General features: G+C 40.9%; 2 protein-coding genes across 9 annotated transcripts in view; one reads left to right on the top strand and one right to left on the bottom strand.

The window, feature by feature from the left end:
* The window catches only part of MSH6 (mutS homolog 6), a 27,805-nt gene extending 6,778 nt beyond the window's left edge, over positions 1–21,027 (top strand). Inside the window, exons 4-10 of one of the 2 annotated variants that reach the window (XM_073339261.1) lie at positions 7,224–9,759; positions 12,418–12,689; positions 13,498–13,615; positions 15,889–15,978; positions 19,724–19,878; positions 20,085–20,284; positions 20,859–21,027. In XM_073339261.1, coding sequence (XP_073195362.1) covers positions 7,224–9,759; positions 12,418–12,689; positions 13,498–13,615; positions 15,889–15,978; positions 19,724–19,878; positions 20,085–20,284; positions 20,859–20,937 — 3,450 coding nt within the window. In that variant the 3' untranslated portion in view covers positions 20,938–21,027. The remainder of the gene's footprint in view (positions 1–7,223; positions 9,760–12,417; positions 12,690–13,497; positions 13,616–15,888; positions 15,979–19,723; positions 19,879–20,084; positions 20,285–20,858) is intronic. The other variant, XM_073339262.2, reaches the window with a different exon arrangement.
* The window catches only part of FBXO11 (F-box protein 11), a 197,762-nt gene continuing 196,405 nt past the window's right edge, over positions 20,994–22,350 (bottom strand). For 6 of the 7 annotated variants that reach the window (XM_073339268.2, XM_073339263.2, XM_073339266.2 and 3 more), the window contains one exon: positions 20,994–22,332. In XM_073339268.2, coding sequence (XP_073195369.1) covers positions 22,203–22,332 — 130 coding nt within the window. In that variant the 3' untranslated portion in view covers positions 20,994–22,202. The other variant, XM_073339267.2, reaches the window with a different exon arrangement.

The following is a 22,350-nucleotide window of genomic DNA, read 5'->3' as shown; positions in this document are numbered from 1 at the left end:
AGAGTAGTGTACAAGAAACAGCATAGTGAGTGAGCAGATATGGAACAAACTATCCATATGAAACATGGGTCTTAATTGTAGAAATGGGGGGCACCCTCACTGACAAACTTGTCATGTGGAAAATTGGGTTCATATTCCTGTCTCCTGGCCAGTTTGTAATCCATGAAAATACTTTACATCTCACCCCATATCCGCTTTGGTTTCCTTAACAGACTTTGAAGATTTTCTTTTACATTCAGTCCCAGCTTTCATTTTTCTTCAAGAAAAACACCAAACACAAAACCTTCTAGATGTGTTCTTCACAAAAATAACCTTTGGCAGGAATTTGGGGTACCTAGCCCCTTTCTCTTGGAGACAGGTAGAGACACAGACATTTATATAAAATAAGTTAGGGATGTGGTCTTTTAAAAAAAATCCAAAAAACTCTGAACTTTCCCAGCCCTATGAATAATAATGCTGTGGTTATGGTGGATGGTTGTGGTGAGGAGACAGTAAAAAGGTTGTCTTGCAGGCCTTCCCATATTTAATAATACCTAGTTTTATATGGAATTTTTCATCAGTTGATCTCAGTGCTTTACAAAGGAGGTCAATATCATTATGCCTATTTTACAGATGGGGAAACTGGGCAAGTTATTTCACCTCTCTCTTCCTCAAACTCACTCAGTAGGCCAGTGGCTGAGCAAGGACTAGAATCCAGGACTCCTGAGCCCTACTCCAGTGCTCTATCCACTACACCACACTGCTAAGGCTGGCTCTATTGAGAGCAGGTGTGGTGGATAGGGCACTAGACTGGAAGTCTTAAGACTTGGGTATGATTCCCGTGTAACTTGCAGTCTCACTTATCCAGTCTGTGCTTCCATTTCCTTATCTGTAAAAGGGGGATAATATTTACCCACCTCTAAAGCTTTTTGCAAATGATGGAATGCTATATAAGTACTATCTGGCCATGATAAATTTGTTACATTTAGTGTGGAAGTGGTTATGTTGGAGAAATTAGTGGAATCTAAGATCTTTATGTTGAAGAGATCTATAATCATGGCCCATGCAGTGCCTGCATTTGAAAAACTGAAAAGGGATCTAGCCCAGAAGTTCTCAAACTGTGGTCCGCAAGCTCCATTCAGGTGGTCTATGGATAGTTCCCTCTAAGGTGCATGCCTGGATGGCCACACACAAGAGAATGAAGGGTCACCCACCTAATTAATGGAGCCGTGCAGGCATGGCTCCACTACTTAAGTGCCTGGACCCTGGAGAAGACGCACGTGTAAGGTGAGGTGTCAGCCTTGGGGGGGAATAGGGGGTAGATGGGCGGGGGAAGTGGGGTGATAAGAGGGGATGGGGGGAATTTGGCAGGTGCAGGGCTGCGATGGCCAGAGAAAGAGGCGACTTTCCCCAGCTCCAGGGAGGTGGCTGCCGGGGCGAGACGGCCCTCCTTCCCAGCCTCAGCTCTGTGATTGCTGTGGTGGAGGAGAGAAGGCACATCCATCACATTAGAAAGCTAAGACTACTGATATTAAAATGAGTTGTGTGCTTTTATTTGTAGAACAAAAAAACCTAATTATTATTAGGTTTTTTTTTATATAGTGCTTTTATCCAAAGCACTTTACAATAGCTAGCTAAGTACAAACAACATTTGGAAAGATCATTAAGTGGTCCGCCGAGACTCTCAGCAATCTTCAAGTGGTCCACAGGAAAAAAGTTTGAGAACCACTGATCTAGCCTAACATTACAGTTAATTGGCTATTTTAGCTGTTGAAATGTAATTTATTAGTGACGTCCACTTGTAGCATATCAGGTGGCTTTAATAGTAAAGACAAATGAGCAGTCAGAAGTAAATCAAAATTCCACTACAAGATGCACCTTGTAAGGGATAGTTACTTATAACATATTCTAGTGGTTTTGATTAAGCTCTGAATTTTCAGTAACTGAAAACTTGGCAAGAAAGAAAATGGGTTTAATGTTCAATGTTTGTGGGGGAGTGGGCAGACAAAAGTACATCTGACCACAAAGTAGGGCCAAGCTTTAAAAATAGAAGGGGGGGTGGGGAAGATGTTTAAAATCAGGCACTTAAGTAGGTGTTTAAACATGAATTTCAGAAGCAAACTACAAGCATGCATTTTTTTGCAAATTTTGGCTAAGACTTCCTATACCAGGGGTCGGCAACTTTTTAGAAGTGGTGTACTGAGTCTTCATTTATTCACATTAATTTAAGGTTTCGCGTGCCAATAATACATTTTAACATTTTTTAGAAAGTCTCTCTATAAGTCTATATATTATATAACTAAACTATTGTCATATGTAAACAAGGTTTTCAAAATGTTTAAGAAGCTTCATTTAAAATTAAATTGCTGCCGGCCTGGAGTTCCGTTCACCTAGGCTGGCAGCAGGCTGAGCGGGGCCTGTGGCCGGGACTCAGCCCGCTACCGGTGTGGGGTTCCGTCCACTGGCTCCTGCCAGCCAGGGTCCCGGGTGCCGGCCCCGCTCAGCCCGCTGCCGGTCTGGGATCCCGGCCCTGTCCACATAGAGTAGACCTTCTCCCTGGTTCTAGCCATTCTCTTCCTCTCTGTGCACTGAGATGAGGGTGGGAGTGCGCTGAGAACAGGGCTGGGGGTTGGGGTGCAGAATCTGGCCAGGAGCTAGAATGAGGGAGGGGGCTCAGGGTTGGGGCAGGAGGTTTGGGTGTGGAGTGCTTACCTGGGAAGCTCCCATTTGGTGTGAGGGGTGCAAGTGGGAATGTGTGTGTGTGCGCAGGAGCTCCCATTTGGTGCTCAGGGTGGGGGTGGGGATGTGGAGGGTGCAAGAGTCAGGGTATGGGTGTGGGGGCGTTGGAGGGGATATGCCCTGATTCCACCCCCTTCCCCAAGGTCCCCGGAGCAGAGAGCGCGCTGCGGCTCTGCTTTTCCCTCTCCCCCTGGTAGCAAGGGCCATCAGCTGATTGGCCGCAGAGAGGGAGAGGAGGGGCAGGAACCCAGCATGTTGAGGGAAGAGGTGGGGGGAGGGGGAAGCTTGCCTGTCCTGCAAGGAGAGAGCAGTGGGTGAAAAAGAGTGGGCCAGGCAGGATTTTTAATGGCACGCTGTTGTCTGCCGGGGTCCCCACGCATCACTAGATTGTTAAAGGGACAGCATCAAGATAGTTTCACTTACATTACAGTTAACTGGAAAGAACAAAGGAAATGGGTTACCTAGGGAGGTTATGGGATCTCTGGCACTGGAGGCTTTTAAGAACTAAAAGCTTTTAAGGTTAGATAAACTTACATCAAGGAGGGTCCAAGTATACTTATACCCACCCTGCCATGCTGAGGCAGGATTATGTACACTGCAGCGGAGAAGTGTAATTTCCAGCTTGAGTAAGACAGACCTGTGATAGCTCAACTTGAGCTAGTATGCTTACAATAGCAGTGTTGGATGTTGCTCATGCCACCATCAGTGCTGCTAGTTGCCTGGGGCCAGGGGTCAGGTGGTTTTGGAATCTGGAAGCTAGCTGAAGCTGCTGTCAGTGCTGCAACAGCCATACTATTTTTAGCATACTAGCTCAACCTGAGCTAGCATGACCCTGTTTACTTTTGCTGGAAATCTCACCTCCTAGCTGCAGTGTGGACATAACTTTGAGGTCACTTTCAGCTCTATGTTTCTGTGATTTTTAAAAAGAAGTCTTACTTCAGTTTGTGTTTTGACAGCACTTTGATCTGTTTCACATTTCTCTTGCTATGTGTGATTCAGACAGCAACAAGGAAGAAAGTCTTAAAATGTAGTAAAAAACCAAAAAACAAAAACAGCAGTACTTGTGGCACCTTAGAGACTAACAAATTCATTAGAGCATAAGCTTTCGTGGGCTACAGCCAACTTCATCGGATGCACTGAATGGAACATATGGTAAGAAGATACATATACATACAGAGAAGGTGGAACTTGTAGTGTAAATCAAAATTGGCAAGGGAACTACTGAGCAGGTGATGTTCCTGAAACTACTTCTATTTCAATGTTTTGAAATTGAGTAGGTTTTTAAGAGATTTTTAACACTTAATGTTGTTTTTGCCCAGGCTTCTAGGAAATGGGATTTACCATCTTAAACTTGTCATAGCTATCATTAATTGATGTGTGACCTTGTCTAAATTTGCTGATTGACTAAGCTCCAGAGTGCTATTTGGTTTGCTGACTGGTGAGTTTCATAGTCTTAAACTTCAGTTGGATTGCACAGCTTCAAGCAGCCTCCATGTGTGGGAAGATCCCACCTTGCAGCTGGACTGCTAAAATGAAAGCCAAGAAGGGGGTCTCAATTTTGTCCCTGCTCAGCCCCCTGGCCAGTTGGGGCTGTGGGGGAAGGGAACTGGTTCAGATCTTTACTCCTCCAGCACTATTTCTGTGTAACTGTTAAGCAGTAGCTGAATGTGCTAAGCAGGGTTATGTTTCTTTCCCTGCTTAGCCCAGTTACAGTGAGTCAGGTACAGCTGAATGGCTTCAGACCAAATAATGTAATTGTAGCCATTGAAAGTAGGTCCAGTCTGATGACTCAGCTATGCCCTTTCCCTCTGTCTTTTCAGTGTCATAAGTCTACCAGTTCTGTGTATCTTATGTATTTGTATAGCCCCCATCATAGGATCTGATTGTCTCACAGTCCTTTATGTATTTATCTTTACAACACCTCTGTGAGGTAGGGAAGTGCTGTAACCCCAATTTACAGATGGGAAAACAGGCACTGAGAGATATTGACTTGCCCAAAATCACAAGTCTGTAGCGGAGCAGGGAATCGAACCAGAGGCCTGGGCTGGCACCCTAACCACTGAACTGGATCATTTTTCTTCTTTCTGCATAGTTGATTTTGAAAAATGGGATAAACAAGAACTAGATTTCTAATTGTGTTTGATCCTTAAATATATAGACAGGAGGAAGGCAAGGTCTTGGAGAGATCAAATTCATCAGTGTTTGTTAGTTCTGCCTGGATTTATGCAGGGCTTTGCCTAAGGCCCTTCAGAGATCATTGTATAATTTTGGTTATATAATCTGGGATTGAAGCATGGAACTTCATTAATTTGTTGCTGATGCAAAAGTGCAAGAGTCCAGTACACTCCATAGAAAATCAGATTGCATCAGTTTAGTTTGGCATCTCTTAACACTATAAAAAGGTTCATTTAAAGAAATTATTGAATTCCATCTTCTCCTATTAATACCAAAAAGATGGTCAAAATGGAAAATTAGTTTGTCAAATGAGGACCAAAAAATGCCGCCACGGCTAAAAGACAGAGTGAAAAAGGGGTTAGAGGCTAAAAGGCATCCTTTAAAAACTGGACATCAGCTTCTACTGAGGAGAATAGAAAGATACACAAACTCTGGCAAATCAAGTGTAAAAGTTTAATTAGGCAGGCCAAAAAGAATTTGAAGAGCAACTAGCAAAAGACTTGAAAAAAAATTTGGTGTTAGTTTTCAAGTACATCAGAAGCAGGGAGCTTGCCAAACAGTCAGTGCAGCCACTGGATGATCAAGATATGAAAGGAGCACTCACAGAAGACAAGGGTCGTTGCAGAGAAGTTAAATTAATTCTTTGCATCGGTGTTCACTACAGAAGATGAAGGGGAGATCCCCTACACCCAAGGCTTCTTTTAGGTGACAAATCTGAGGAACTGTCCCAGATTGTCACTAGAGGTGGTTTGGAACATGTCTGATAAAGTAAACAGTAATAAGTTACCAGGATCAGACGGTATTCACCCAAGAGTTCTGAAGGAACTCGGATATGAAATCGCAGAACTACTAACTGTGGTATGTAACCTAGCACTTAAATCAGACTCTCTGTACCACGTGACTGGATGATAGCTAGTATAACACCCATTTTAAAAAATGGCTCCAGAGGCGATTCTGGCAATTACAAGCCGATAAGCCTAAGTTCAGTACTAAGCAAATTGGTTGGAAGTATAGTAAAGAACAGAATTATCAGAGATACAGATAAACCTGATATGTGGGGGAAGAGTCAACACTGCTATTGTAAAGGGAAATCATGCCTCACCTGTCTATTAGTATTCTTTGAGGGTGTCAGCAAGCATATGGACAAACGTGATCCAGTTGATATAGGGTGTTTGGATTTTCAGAAAGCCTTTGAGAAGGTCCCATACCAAAGGCTCTTAAGCAAAGTAAGCAGCATGGGATATGAGGGAAGGTCCTCTTGTGGTTCAGTAACTGGTTAGAAGACCGGAAACAAAGGTAGGAATAAATGGTCAGTTTTCAGAATGGAGAGAGGTAAATAGCGGAGGTCCCCCAAAGATCTGTACTGGGACCAGTGCTGTTCACCATATTCATAAATGATCTGGAAAAGGGAGTAAACAGGGAGGTGGCAAAATTTGCATACTATACAAAATTACTTAAGATAGTTAAGTCCAAAGCTGACTGCTCAGAGTTACAAAGGGCTCCCATAAAACGGAGTGAACAAAATGGCAGACGAAATTCAGTGTTGATAAATGCAAAGCAATGCCCTTTGGAAAACATAATCCCAACTATACAAACAAAATGCTGGGGGTCTAAATTAGCTGTTACCACTCAATAAAGATCTTGGAGTCATCATGGATAGTTCTCTGAAAACATCTACTCAGTGTGCAGTAGCAGGCTTTTTTGACTAACAGAACCATTAGGAAAAGGCTAGATAATAAAACAGACAGTAAATATAATGCCGCTATATAAATCCATGATACACCCACACCTTGAGTAGTGCGTGTGTTGCTGGTTGCCCCATCTCAAAAAGATATATTAGAATTGGAAAAAATAGAGAAGGGCAACAAAAATGATTAATGGTATGGTACAGCTTCCATATGAGGAAAAATTAAAAAGACTGGGACTGTTCAGCATGGAAATGAGATAGGTTTATAAAATCATGAATGGTGTGGATGAAGAAAGTGACTAGAGGTGGTGTTTACCCTTTCACATAACACAAGAAACAAGAGTCACCTAATGAAATTAACAGGCAGCAGGTGTAAAACAAAAGGAAGTACTTCATACAATGCATGATCAATCTGTTGAACTCCTTGCCAGGGGATGTTGTGAAGGTCAAAAGCATAAGCAAATTCATGGTGGGTAGGTCCATCAATGGCTATTAGCCAAGATGGTCAGGGATGCAGCCCTATGCAGTGGGTGTCCCCAAGCCAAATGCTGGGACTGGACGACAGAATGGATCACTTGATAATTGCCCTCTTCTGTTTTATCTTTGTAGGTGATTAAGCAATTTGCCTTTTGCTTTTCAACAGGTTAGTGAAAGTGCTTCGGGCAACAGTGAAGATTATGATAGTGAGGAGGAGGAGAAAAAAAAAAAGCTGCCGGCAAGCAGGTGGAGAAGTGGTGGGAAAGCCAAAAAACGAAGAGTGGTAGACTCTGACAGTAACAATGAAGGTTCAGATGAAGAGTTTAAACCAGATGCTAAAGATGAAGCAAGCAGCGATGAAGCAAGCAGCGGAATGGGCGAAGGTGAATCTGCCAGCTCTGAGACAGACACGAAGATGGATGCAGATAGTCCTGTGAAAGTCCCTTCTAAACGAAAGAGAGAAACTGACCGCAAACCTGCTAAAAGGAATAGGTTGGAAAATGACCATCCTGAAACACCCAAAAGAGCAATAACTGTTTTATTAGAAACCAAGTCAAGGCTGACCTCTTTTGCAGCGCCTGAAAACTTTGAGTCTCAGCCAAATGTTAGCAGTTCTACTATATGGGAACATGATAAACTTGAATGGCTTCAGGAAGGGAAAAAGAGAGATGGATGTAGAAGACGACAAAGTGATCCTCATTACGACCCATGTACCCTTCATGTGCCAGAGGACTACCTTAACAAGTGTACCCCAGGAATGCGGAAGTGGTGGCAGCTAAAGTCTCAGAACTTTGATGCTGTAATCTTCTACAAAGTTGGGAAGTTCTATGAGTTGTATCATATGGATGCAGTCACTGGTGTAAATGAGCTGGGACTGATATTTATGAAAGGTATTTGGGCCCATTCAGGTTTTCCAGAAATTGCATTTGGCAGATTCTCTGATGTTCTAGTACAGAAGGGGTACAAAGTAGTCCGGGTTGAGCAGACAGAGACTCCTGAGATGATGGAAGCACGCTGCAGATCCCTGGCCCACCCAACAAAGTTTGATAGGGTTGTACGCAGAGAAATATGCAGGATAATTACCAAAGGGACACAGACCTACAGTGTTCTGGATGGAGACCCTTCTGAAAAACTTAATAAATACCTTCTCAGTGTAAAAGAAAAAGTTGAAGACACTTCTGGCCACCACCGTGCATATGGTGTCTGTTTTGTTGACACATCAGTGGGAAAATTTTATGTGGGCCAGTTTCCAGATGACCGCCACTGCTCCAGGTTTAGAACTTTGGTGGCACACTACACTCCGGTGCAGATCCTGTTTGAGAAGGGAAATCTGTCTGCAGACACACACAAGATATTAAAAGGCTCACTCTCTTCTTCCATGCAAGAAGGCTTGATCTCTGGCTCCCAGTTCTGGAATGCATCTAAAACACTGAAAACTCTAATTGAAGAAAGCTACTTTGAGGATAAGCAAAATGTTGATGATAGGTTTATTCTGCCTCCTGTGATCAAATCCATGACATCAGAAATTGACTCTCTGGGTCTTACTCCTGGTGAAAACTCTGAGTTAGCTTTGTCAGCTCTCGGTGGATGTGTCTTCTACCTCAAGAAATGCCTTATTGACCAGGAGCTCTTATCTCTGGCAAACTTTGAGGAGTATGTTCCTGTGGACATTGATGTTGTAAAAGCTAAAGGATCAAGCAGTTTCTTTGCTAAAACTAATCAGCGGATGGTGCTGGATGGGGTGACACTAACAAACTTGGAAATCCTGCAGAATGGAACTACTGGCACCACAGAAGGCACATTACTGGAAAGGATTGACATTTGTTGTACCCCTTTTGGAAAGCGACTCCTGAAACAGTGGATATGTGCACCCCTCTGTAATCCCCACTCCATCAATGATCGTTTGGATGCAGTTGAAGATCTTCTGGCAGTTCCTGATAAAATGTTTGAAGTTAGTGAACTTCTGAAGAAACTTCCAGATCTTGAAAGGCTCCTAAGCAAAATTCACAGTATTGGATCACCACTTAAAAGTGAGACTCATCCAGACAACAGGGCTATCTTTTATGAAGAAACCAGATACAGTAAAAAAAAAATCACTGACTTCTTGTCTACATTGGAAGGATTTAAAGTAATGCTTGAGACCATAGGGATCATGGAAGAAATTGCTGCTGATTTCAAATCTAAAATACTTAAGCAGTTAGTCACTCTGAAGTCGAAAAATCCAGAGGGCTGTTTTCCAGACCTGAGTACAGAACTTAAAAGATGGGATACTGCTTTTGACCACAATGAGGCTCGAAAGACTGGAGTGATTACTCCGAAGGCTGGGTTTGACCCTGATTATGATAAAGCACTAAAGGATATTACAGACATTGAAGAGAATCTTCGGGAGTATTTGGATAAACAACGCAAACGGCTTGGATTCAAAGCCATGCTTTATTGGGGAGCAGGCAAAAACCGCTACCAAATGGAAATTCCAGAAAATGCAATATCTCACAATTTGCCTGAGGAATATGAATTGAAGTCCACCAGAAAGGGTTATAAACGTTACTGGACCAAGGAGATAGAGAAGATGCTGACGGAGATGGTCAATGCTGAAGAACGGAGAGATGCAGCGCTGAAAGACTGTATGAGGAGACTGTTCCACAATTTTGATAAAAATAGCAAAGACTGGCAAACAGCAGTAGACTGCTTTGCTGTATTAGGTAAGATTTTTTTAAATTGCTTATCAAGCTAATAAAAATATCCTATTATCTGATAGTACTGAAAACCCAGAAATCTGGTGTGGACAAGCTAAAACACTGCTGAGAGGCAGCTGCTAACCTGCTCTTAAAATCCTGAGTGCAGTGTTAGACCAGTGCATTTGACCTTGGCATGAAAATGAGAAGTAGCCACCTGAATTTTTCTAAATTCAATTAAACAGCAGCAGCAATGAATCACCGGGCCCTGCTGTTTTACAAGTTCCTTCTTTGCATATTGCACTTGGAGGTTTGCATTGCCTGTTATGTCCTCCCACAAGTTCAGTATAAATGGTCAGTTAGCACATTTAGGAATCTTAAGTGCAGATCAGCTGCTTGTTCTCAAGGAGTGATAAAACATACAAACACTACTGTGCAAAAAAGTCCTAATGAAAGTACATAGACCTTTTAATGGCTTCAGATTTTATTGTGGAAGTAAAGCTCGAGCCAGGAAAGGCCGAACAATCCTTTTCCTTCCCCCTTAGCTGTTTTATAGTAGGAAGCCAACTACCTTTTACTCCTGAATCACTTAAACAACCACCTACCTTCTCTCTTGAAGAGGAGTGTTGGGGGTTGGAAGATAGGCCAGTAAGATAGCTTCCTCAAATCTGCTGTTAACTCTTCTCCCAGAAATTATCTTCTGTGTTCACCTGCCACTCTGCAGAACTAGAAGTACTACTATGCATGTTGAGAGTGCTCTGTTAGCATGGAGCACTCTGGGATATCTCTGCTCTGGAGAGAAATAAAGCATAGTGTTTCTGGTCCCATTGCTGTGGGAATGGGAGGGCAGGCAGGCCTGTAATATCTTCTGGGACGGGTGGTTTGGAAGAAGCGTCCAGCCAGCCACACCCTGAACATGAAACAGTTGGTCTCTTCCCAGAAGATGCTGAGGCAGATAAAGCTGCAAGGCAGTTGGGTCTAAATGTTTAAAATGTGGGTGCTTAGTCACCAAAATCCATTTTTAGGACACCTAAAATAGGTGGCTTGATGCATACAGATACTGGGGACCAATAATTCTTTTTGGGATGTGGTACCTGCACAGCTGGCCCTTGCTAAAAAGTAGGATTCTCTCATGTGGGGCAATGGAAAGCTTAGGACAGGTTTACGTTTAAGAAGTACACAGTTGTTGTGACCATGCATTGAAGTTAGAGCCATGTCAACTCCAGCTGTGAGATGCATTAGACTGAAATAACATTGATTTGATTGCTCTATCAGAGATGGACACAGACTTTTAATATTTTAAAACTCTATTCTAATACATTTCAAGCAATATAACTGAATCTTGTGGTGAGTCCCTTTTTGCCATGAAGTAATTCATTGTTGTGGAAGCCATTTTTCTTCCTAGTTTTCTTTCGGAATCCAGGGGAAAGCTAGTGCAGGATGCACTAAATACAAATATATATTGGCTGTATACTTGAGTTTTTGTCTTATAACCAAAGCACAAGGCAGATGTTGAAGGCTTATATTTAAAGTTATGTCCAGAAGAGGAAATTACTTCTGACCAAACACCAATAAAATCAGAGTGGGAAATATAAAATCTTTACATATAGTAAAGATTGCTCGCTCCTCTACTTGACATGGAAGGTGGCCTTCCTCATTGCCATTACCTCAGTGAGGAGGGTATTGGTGCTAAACGCCCTCACCTCTGACCCTCCCTACATGGTTTTCTTTAGGGACAAGGTGCAACTTAGGCCTCATCCAGCCTTCCTTCCAAAGATTGTATCCCAATTCCACTCTAACCAGGACATCTTTCTACCTGTCTTTTTATCCTAAACCTCAAGTGAGTAGCCGAGAACGGAGGGTTCACTCACTGGACGTTCGCTGAGCGCTGTCCTTTTACATTGAATGCACTAAGCTGTTTTGTAAGTCAAACCAGCTGTTTGTGGCAGTAGCAGACCAGATAAAAGGACTCCTGGTCTCGTGGATCACATCCTGCATCTGGATGTGTTATGAGCTAGCCAAAGTTCCAGCTCAGGCACTAATCGCTCATTGCACAAGGGCACAGGCCTCCTCGGCGGCACTCCTGGCCCAGGTCTCAATACAAGAAATCTGCAGGGTGGTGACGTGGTCCCCGGTTCACAGTTTTGCCTATCATTATGCCATTACCTGGCACGCCAGAGACGATGCAGCATTTGGCAGAGTGGTGCTCCAGTCAGTGATTCCACCGCCTCAGTAAGGCTTGGGAGTCACCTAATTGGAATCAATATGAGCAAGCAGTCAAAGAAAAAAGTTACCTTCTTGTAATGGTTGTTCTTCGAGTTGTGTTGCTCATATCCATTCCAAACCCACCCACCTTCCCCTCTGTCAGAATAGCCGGCAAGAAGGAACTGAGGAGGTGCCAGGTCAGCAGGGTCATATATTCACCGCTGTGGAGGCGCCACGCCAGGGGGCTCCACAGCCGACCTGACGGGCGCTAATAGGGGAAAAACTTTCCGATGACTGTGCACACACACACACACACACCTAATTGGAATTGATCTGAGCAACACATCTCAAAGAACAACAGTTAAAAGAAACTGTTTTTGTTTTTTTGAAAGAAACTCCACCCAACTGGTATGTGTACAATGAGAAATACAGGAAATGAGGGATAATTACAATTAATTGGAATTTTTCTAACTTTTGTAGATGTCTTGATGTGCCTCGCTAACTATAGTCAAGAGGGTGATGGACCATTCTGCCGACCTGTAATTCTACTGCCAGAACAGAATACTCCACCCTTCTTGGAGCTTAAAGGTTCACGCCATCCATGCATTACAAAAACGTTTTTTGGGGATGATTTTATTCCTAATGATATTGTGATAGGTTCCAAGAATGAAGATGAAGACAGCAATAGTGAAGCCTACTGTGTTTTAGTAACTGGCCCAAACATGGGTGGCAAATCTACACTAATGAGACAGGTGACTATGAAATATGGTTACTTAAAACATCTTTTGTTCCAGGGCACTAAAGAACATCAAAGAATTATTAAATGCACTATTGAAATCTCAAGGTTGGAATGTAGTCACAGCTTGACAGCACCCAGCAACACGTCCGCAGTTTGGGCTGTAAAGTGAAAAATACTCTGGTTGAAAATGCAGCAAGTATTTATTTACCTAAGAAGGATGCAAGTTGCAGTGGGGGAGGTTTAGATTGGATATTAGGAAAAACTTTTTCACTAAGAGGGTGGTGAAACACTGGAATGCGTTACCTAGGGAGGTGGTAGAATCTCCTTCCTTAGAGGTTTTTAAGGTCAGGCTTGACAAAGCCCTGGCTGGGATGATTTAACTGGGAATTGGTCCTGCTTTGAGCAGGGGATTGGACTAGATGACCTTCTGGGGTCCCTTCCAACCCTGATATTCTATGATTCTATGATTCTATGATGAAACCTACCATAAGAATTTAGCCAAAGAAACAAGACTAATACCCTTGTTCTCAGGAAAAGTGGCAGAGGTTCTTTAATAAATGCAGGTGGGCTCAGGACTTCATTTCATTGGATAGAGGGTGCTTCTCATAACACACTACCTCTGTTGGCATAATGGGATATTGATTCAATACTAACTTTGAAGTTATGTGGGGAGAGAGTACTGAATTGCCAACACCAATTCCTGCAGTCTCTTGTTTCTTCAAAGATACCTGTCTAATTATTAGCTAGGTTCAGTCCTACTTAGCTTGAGGTCTGACACTTGGGAGGAGAAAAGTTGGACAGTTTTTTCTTTTGTTTTGCAGGCTGGCCTTTTGGCAATAATGGCTCAGTTGGGATGCTTTGTACCTGCTGAAGCTTGCAGGCTTACTCCTATTGACAGAGTATTTACAAGACTAGGTGCCTCGGACAGAATTATGTCAGGTGAGTTCCTAAAATTGTACAAATATAGAACTGAGTAGGTGGTAAAAGTACTTGAGTAGATTCAAATCATTCACTTGGTGGTTCTTTAGACATTTGGGTACAATTCTAATCCCTTGCTAGTGGATCAAGTCTGAGGCGTGAAGCTGTGTATGCCATCCTGTATTAAAGGGGCTAGCCAGTTGCAGTTCTTCACTTACCTGTCTTCTGGTGGAGAGTAAACCCTGAGGTGTGACTTTCAGGGCAGAAACAGGACCTTAGTTGTGTCTGGGTATTCCACATGCTTGTCCATTATGTCTGATGGGAGATCAAGCTAACCCAGGATTACCCTTGAAATTGGAGTCCACATTGGGAGACAAATTTTGAGGTAGCTCTCAGGAAGTTAAACAGCTGATGGCAGGTCTCCTTAGAATACCCTTTTCCAAGTACTTTGGAAAAGAGAAAGTCAGCTACTACTTAGACTTTTGTGGTGTAAGGCTCTGTTATAGGAACATCATCTGCCTCACAAATATCCAAAACAGTGTGGCTTGTGTCAAGGCTGCTGTCCAGGTTCTTGATGTCAAAATACATCAAGAACCCTGAGTCCAGCTCACTCAGAGAATGGAGAAAAGTTGAGCTCATAGATTTCTTGGAATATTTTATCTTGGCCATCTATTTAGGGAAAGAGAAGGAAGCCAACGTGGCAGAGATTGATTGCCCAGCAGCAATTTAAGAGGTGGCATGGTAGCTGACTGTAGGGCAGAGGTGTAAGTGTTAGTGAGGTGGAGACATGAGGACTTACGGATTCATAAGCATATACAGTATGCTTAATGACCTAGTTAGTTTCACTTAAAGTTGCATTTTTCAAGAACGTATGTTAAGTAAATTCAGTTTCCCCATAAGAATTAATGTAAATAGGGGGGCTTAGGGCGCAGAGGAATTTTTTTTTCACCAGACGACATTATATACATATACAGTATAAGTTTTAAATAATTTAAAAAAATTTAATACTAGACTCACCAATGATGATCGTGAAACTTGGTTGAGGCAGGGGGCTCCGCTCCATCCTGCTGGGGGTCAGGGGCTTGCTATATTGTGTGTGTGTGCACGCGCACACAAATATCTTGGGCTGCATTTTTAGCTCAGTGTTCCATTTTTATTTTTGTTAATGAAAAGTTCTTGCAAAAATGTCCTTTCATCTATATAAAGATGTGGTCTAGGGAAATCCATGGCATTTAACACTGGTCCCTCCTTAATCAGCCACATACATGGAATTAATGCATACAGTAGTCATCTGAGAAGCAATACTGAATACTGCATGAGAGCTGGTTTTGGAAATGTGACTGTCAACATCAGCATCATTTAAACATTTCAGTGGGAGAGAGAGAACAGCTTCATGGCAGTCAGTGAAAGGAGAATTGATAGCAAGCCTGAAGAGTTACTTGAAATAAGCAGCAGGTGTTCAATATTCCTCAGTATAATTCTGCTCTGTCTCCAAAAAAAACTTCCTCCTTGTTGAAGAGTTACTGGTTAAATTAAATACATCTATGGGATTTTCCCCCAGCTGGGGAAAGTTAAGTTCATATCTGGTTTAATTTGACCATTTAAAAATAACTGCTGCATAGTCTGCTGTCTTGCATGTATGGAACTTTGTGTTTTGTCATTTCAGAATTCTCCTCAGGTGAGTCCCATTGAGTAAAGGGTCTTGCATTTTGTGATATGTAAAGATCTGAAATATGTTACTTCTGCTTGTATTGTGTTTGTAGAAATAGCAGAAATGTCAAGCCTAGTTTTCTCTTACTTTGTTGGAGAATCTCTGGGATGTTTGAATTTTATCTTAAATTGAAATCTGTAACAAAGGCTTTCTTTTCCCAAAACGTTAGTAAATGGAGTTAAATGGGTGTTTGTAACAACATTCAACAGTCTAATATTCCCTTCCCCATCAGTTGCTCTGCTTTCATTGGTTCTTGTCACCATTTCACTAGTTCACCAGTTATTCTTCTACCAGAGAAAGGACTTCATGTTTTTTCTTGCTTGCTTTTTTACATTAGGACTAGTGTACAAACAGGGTTGTTTTTTAGTATTACCAGTTTTCACTCAGTTATACTTGTTCTCCTACCTGATAGTCTGAATGTCTTTTTTTTTTTAAAGCTCAGCTTTTTCCTAGTTCTGGTCACAGCTGGCTGGAAGTTTGTTTAGTCTAATAAATGTTGTATTGTTGAACTGTATGCTGTACATGCCTGCCTTTGCAAAACTTTTATACACTTTGAATGAAGTTTTGTTTTTGTCCTTTTTAGGAGAGAGTACCTTTTTTGTTGAGCTGAGTGAGACTTCCAGCATACTCCGGCATGCAACAGAGCATTCCCTTGTGCTTGTGGATGAACTAGGTATTCAGGCTCTTTTAATAAGTACGGGGAATAAACAGGAAAAACGGGAAGTATTAGTACATAAGCTAAATTATGACTTAGTTGACATCAGACTTTGTGGATAAATCTCATGACTGGAATATTGGTATAGAGGGGTATAGCTTGTTCCAGATGGGGGAAAAAAGAGAGGTGGTGGTGCATTATTTATCAAGAATACATATCACTTTTTTTGAGGTCCAGAAGGAGGTGACAGCAGACCAGTTGAAAGTCTGACTAGGGGTTAAAAAAATATGAATGATATCATGGTAGCGGTCTACTGTAGACAATCAAATCAAGACTAGGAGGAAGAGGCATTTCTAGAAAAAATATCCAAAACACAAGACTTGGTATTAATGGGGGACTTTATCTACACAGACATCTGTTGCAAAATTAATACAGCAGCACACAATTTCCAAAAAGTTCTTGGAATGTATTGGGGACATTTTGTTCCAGAAAGTGGAGGAAATAACTGGGGGGATAGCCATTTTAGACTTGATTCAGACCAAAAAGGGAAGAATTGGGTTGCAAATCTGAGGATGGAAGGCAATTTTGATGAAAGTGATCATGAAATAAGAGTTTATGATTCTAAGGAAAGAAAGGAGTGAGCAGCAGACTAAGGACTTCAAAATAGCAGACTAACAAATTCAGAGAACTTCAGGTGCTGGGAAAGAAAATCTAAGAGATGAAAGAGTTCAGGAGAGCTGGTAGCTCCTCAAGGAGACAATATTAAATGCACAACTGCTAACTATCCTGATGTGAAGGAAAAAGAGGAAGAATAGTAAGAAGTCAATATAACTATCAGTGATCTGAAAATCAAAGAGGGAATCCTACAAAAAATGGAAACATGAATAAATTGCTAAGGAAGAAAATATAGAATAAGTATGTAGTAACAAAATCAGAAAAGCTATGGCAGAAAATGCATATGTATCTGTAACCATAAAAGATGGTAATAAATACATCAGGAGTAAGAGAAAGATGAAGGAAAACTTAGGTCCTCTCCTTAGAGGGGAAGAGCTAATAATTGTTGACATAAAAAAGACTGAGGTGTTTAATAAGTCTATTTTGTCTTCACTAAAATGGTTAATGGTGACCACATACTCAACACAATTAGTATTAACAGTGGGGAAGAAACACAAGCCAAAATATATAGAGAATTTAGATAAATTAGATGTATTCAAGTCAGGAGAGCCCGGTGAAATTCATCGTAGGTGGTACTTTGAGGAACTAGCTGAAGTAATCTTGGAACCATTAGCGCTTTTCTTTAAGAACTCATGGAAGACAAGTGAAGTCCCAGAGACTGGAAAAGAGCAAAAATCTTTATCTTTAAAAAAGGGAACAGAGGACCTGGGAAATTACAGACCAGTCAGACTAACTTTTGATACCTGGAAAGCTACTGGAACTAAGTATAAAATAATTTTGTAAGCACCTAGAGAATAGGTTAAGGAATAGCCAGCATTGATTTGTCAAGAACAAAGTATGCCAAACCAATCTAATTTCCTTTGACAGCATTACCAGGTGCGGAAGCTGTAGACATATCTTGACTGATTATAGTAAGAACACTTGGGAAATGTGACTAGATTGAAGAATTATTATAGAGGTTACACTTTTGGTTGGGAGGATGTGTTTAGTGAAGACCCACGGGGGTCAGTCCTGGGTTGAGTATTAATTCAGTATTTTCATTAATGACTTTTGAGAGAAGAGTATGCTTATGAAATTTGCAAATGACACCAAGTTGGGAGGGGTTGCTAACACTTTGGATGATAGTTAATTGACCTTGACAATTTAGAGAATTGGTATGAAATCAACAAGGTAAAATTCATTAAGGACACATGCAAAGCACTATACTTAGGAAGGAAAACTCAAATGTCCAATTACAAAATGGGAAATAACTTGCTATGTGGTGGTACAGCTGAAAAGGATTTGGGGAGTTATAGTGGATCACAAACTGAATGAGTCAACAGTGGGATACAATGGGGAAAAAAGGCTAATATTCTGGAGTTCATTAATAGGATTGTTTATATTGAAGACATGTGAGGTAATTCTCCCACTGTACTCCATACTGGTGAGGCTTCAGCTGGAGTCCAGAAGAGAGAAACAAAAATGATGAAAAGTTTAGAAAACTTGGCCTATGAAAACTCTGCTTGCTTAGTCTTGAGAAAATACAACTGAGGGACCTGATAAGTCTTCAGCTATGTTAAGAGGACAGTGATCAATTGTTCTACATGTCCACTGAAGGTAGGACTAATAGTTGTGGGCTTAATCTGCAGCAAAAGAGATTTAGAAAGATTTTTCTGAGTATCTAACATAAGTATACGGATAGATAAATTCTAGAATAAGCTTCCAAGAGAGGTTGTAGAACCCCTGTCATTTGGAGGTTTTTAAGAACAAACACCTGTCGGGAATGGTCTAACTTCAGATGACCTCTCGAGCTCCTTTCCAACTGTACATTTCTATGACTCTCTTATAGGTGAAGAAATCAAACCTAAGATTAAAGGCTAGGCCATAAAGCTATTTAGTGTACACATGACAGTAGCAGTTTGAATGTTTAAAGTGTATTAAACATTAGCAGCATTCCAGTTAGCCTTTTCATATTAACCATGGATGTCCCCTGAAAACAGACTACTTTCCAGTGGCCATTGGGAATTACTGCAGGAAAGGTCATAATCTTACCCTCGGAGCCCCTATTAAACTGTTTTATGTTGTACCTTAGAGACCAACAAATTTATCTGCATCTGATGAATTGAGCTGTAGCTCACGAAAGCTTATGCTCAAATAAATTTGTTAGTCTCTAAGGTGCCACAAGTACTCCTTTTCTTTTTGCGAATACAGACTAACACGGCTGCTACTCTGAAACCTGTTGTATGTTGGTTTTTTTTCCCCCCATCAACCACTTCCTGCCCTGTTTGCCACTGCTGCTGACACTTGACTGCTGTCAGGCATGGAACTAGGGTGTGGGAGAGGAGATTGCTGAGGAATGAATATCCAAAGCAGCTGCTACCTTAGATTGTCCATGCCAGTTTGTGATTTTATAATCCGTTATTTTTTAGATGCATCTCTTCCCTATTGCTGTGTGAAAGACCTATGCAAACATTTGACATCTTGTGTAATCAACATAATTGCAGACACTTTCCCTCCAATCAAATAACTACTATGCTTTAAATTCACACCCTACTTTAGTTTGAATTGGCTTGTCAGCCCTTGTAAATTCTTAGTGCAGAATAAACATCCACAGGGAGAGTTAAGCTACATCTACGCTACAGCAGTCCATGTGGTGGCGATGCTCTAAGCTGATGGCAGAGCGCTCACGCATAAGCTTAACTCCTGCCTCTCTGAGAGGCAGTAGCTATGTCAGTGGGAGAAGCTCTCCTGCCAAAATAGCGGTGCTTACGCACATGCTTAGATTGGTATGATTTATGTCACTCAGGAGTGCAGATTATTCACACCCTTCAGCAATGTAAATTAAACTGAAGTAACTCGTACCATACACAGTGTCTTAATGTGGAATAGCTATTGTGCTATAAATTCCACCATAGTTTTGCACTAACTTCCCTGGGTAGACAAGCTGTTAGTAATTTAGTGGGCTCTATTTCAGTAACACGTAAAATAACTTGAATCTGGCTTAAGTTCTCTCTTTAAATACTGGGTTGAAGTCATATTTTGCTTAGTGTCTAGAAATGCAAGTTTGTTCCACATTGGATGTGTGAAGGTTTTTCTTCTTCTCTTGCAGGTAGAGGCACAGCTACTTTTGATGGCACAGCTATAGCAAGTGCAGTTGTTAAAGAACTTGCAGAAAATATAAAGTGTCGCACACTTTTTTCTACACATTATTATTCATTAGTAGAGGACTATTCACACAGTGCTGCTGTGCAACTGGGCCATATGGTATGTACCAACTGTTGAACTTCAAGGAAGGGTATTTGCATCACTTTGGGAAGTGGGGTTTTTATTGGTAGGCCATGTTCCACAATGTGCATAGAGCCTCAGTTTTCTACCTGTAATCAAAAAGGGGTGTCCTGAAAGAAGGAAATGTTCTATGTACACTAATGTAAAAGTACTGGATAAACTGCTTTTATGGTGACTTTTTTTAGGCATGTATGGTTGAAAATGAGAGTGAAGATCCAAGCCAGGAAACTATTACATTCCTCTATAAATTCATTAGAGGAGCTTGTCCTAAAAGCTATGGCTTCAATGCAGCAAGGCTTGCTAATATTCCAGAGGAAGTTATTCAGAAAGGTCACAGAAAAGCACGAGACTTTGAGAAAGTTACACTTTCACTGAGACTGTTTAAGTAAGTTCTTTCCTGAATTTATTTTAAAAAAACAAACACAAAAACTCAGGTGCTGTGCCACATAAAGAGGGGCTAAGTAGCTATGCTAGAGCACAACAGAATGGGGGTGGGGAGAAGAGAAGGTTTCCTCTTGGCTCCTAGGGGAAGCTAGACATTTTCTCAGTACAGTGGTGCTAAGGGTTCACCTATGTTGTAACTTTTAGAAGTTAGCCTTGGCAATTGTTAGGTGCTACATGACTTCAGAGAAACAATAATACATTTAAAATCTTAAGACTATCCTTTAAAAATTAGTATTTTTAGAGTTTTTTCATATTTCCTTTGACATTAAAAAAACACTCCTTCAAAAATAGACTAATGAAGTTAAGTGGTAAAACTGAAGGCAAAGGAGGGTTAGCCCCTTATTTTGATTAATTGCCTGCCAGAAAAACTCATGATCAGTCCTTCAAAAGGTGGAGACTGATTTACCTAGAGAACATATTACTTAGTGAAGAACTTACTAGACCTCTTTTACTAAACATAAATGTTACTTAGCAATGTGGTCTAATTTCTCTCTCTCCCCTCCCACCCCCTTTAGGCACCTTTGCCTGGTGGCAGAGAATGCAGCAGGAGATAAAGCTGTTCCTAAACTGATGACTGTGATCAATAATCTGTAAGATACAGTAACAAGTGTTAGTGGTGGTTTTCTCACAAAGATGGTATGCAGACAACATTATGATCTAATAAACTTTATTTTTTAAAAATGACCATTTTTCCATTTTCTTTCCTAGGAAATTAAACCCTTTTAATTCTTATCTACCCTCTACATAATGGTTATTGAATACTCCACAATATATTAAGTCTAGATGTTATGGTACATGCATACACTTTCAGGCTGTTGATTACCCACTGTCACCAATACACATAAATGGAAAAAAGCTATGAAACTGTATAGAGCTGTATATATACTTGTCTCAGCTTCATTATAGCAGGAAATTGCTGTGATTTCCAGCTGTTGATACAGGTAATTTCCAGACTGTTCAAAAAAAAACTATGAACAGAGTAAAATACAAGACTGTTTTGAGGAGACTTTCTAATGTGTACTTTAAAACATAGTAAAACTTTCATTCACAAAACTTAGTTACATGGGTACTTTGTTTTATAGTGCATTGTATATGCTAGGAAGTCTCATTAAAACACATTTTTTGTTAGGGTGATTTGAGTACAGACTATTGCTGGGGCAGGGAAGGAGATTATTTTAACTTTTTCAAAGGATACCAGAAAAATTGCTGGATATAATTTAAGGTTAGTGTTTTCTCTTTCATAGAAAGAACGTACATACTGGGACATGAGTACAGTTACAGCAAGTCTAGGTGTGCTAACAAAACAGGACACATTCAAGTACAATAAGATTTTTTTTTGCTTGAAATTAAAAACAAACTACATGAGAGTAAAGCATTTAAAATCATATTTTTCAATCTGAATAAATGTTAAAAAAAATCAAAAGAAATGCAGAAGTGCTAGCTCACATTTTACCATGTTACAAAAGCAATTGGTACCCATGTCCATAACAGCAGCAACAAAGAATGCTGCTTGTCTACAGAATAGTACTACTGCAAATTGGACTGCGTTTCAATGCTACTTGTAAAAACACCAGCTTTTCAGAAGTTGGTATCTGTACAAAATTGCAGCTTATTTTCTTCACTTCTGTCCCTTCAAGAGTCTTTGTTTACACAGTAATGCTAAAACGCCCAGTTCTGTTATCCTGAGTCAACATATTGCCACTTTCTTTTTGGTAGGTTGAGCTCCATAGTGTCAACACCTTACACATCCATTTTTTAATACAGTCTCTTTCTGCAGAAATGGGCAAGTATAATTTCCTCCAAAAAAAAGTTTAACAGTTATGATATTAGAATGGCAGGACTTCTTTTCTGAAAGGAATTCAGTTGTGCTGCAATGTATTAGATTCTATAGGTGGAGCAGAGTCATATAGTGTATCTGTATCATGTGTAGGCTCTCCAGCTAGTGTACAGGGATTAGAGAGTGTTCCAGCACCACAGTCACAGAAAAACCTAGAAGAAAAAAATTAT

Source organism: Lepidochelys kempii, chromosome 3 (assembly GCF_965140285.1).
Source record: "Lepidochelys kempii isolate rLepKem1 chromosome 3, rLepKem1.hap1, whole genome shotgun sequence".
In the NCBI taxonomy this organism is placed as follows: domain Eukaryota; kingdom Metazoa; phylum Chordata; order Testudines; family Cheloniidae; genus Lepidochelys; species Lepidochelys kempii.
This window is presented reverse-complemented; position numbering and strand designations above follow the sequence as displayed.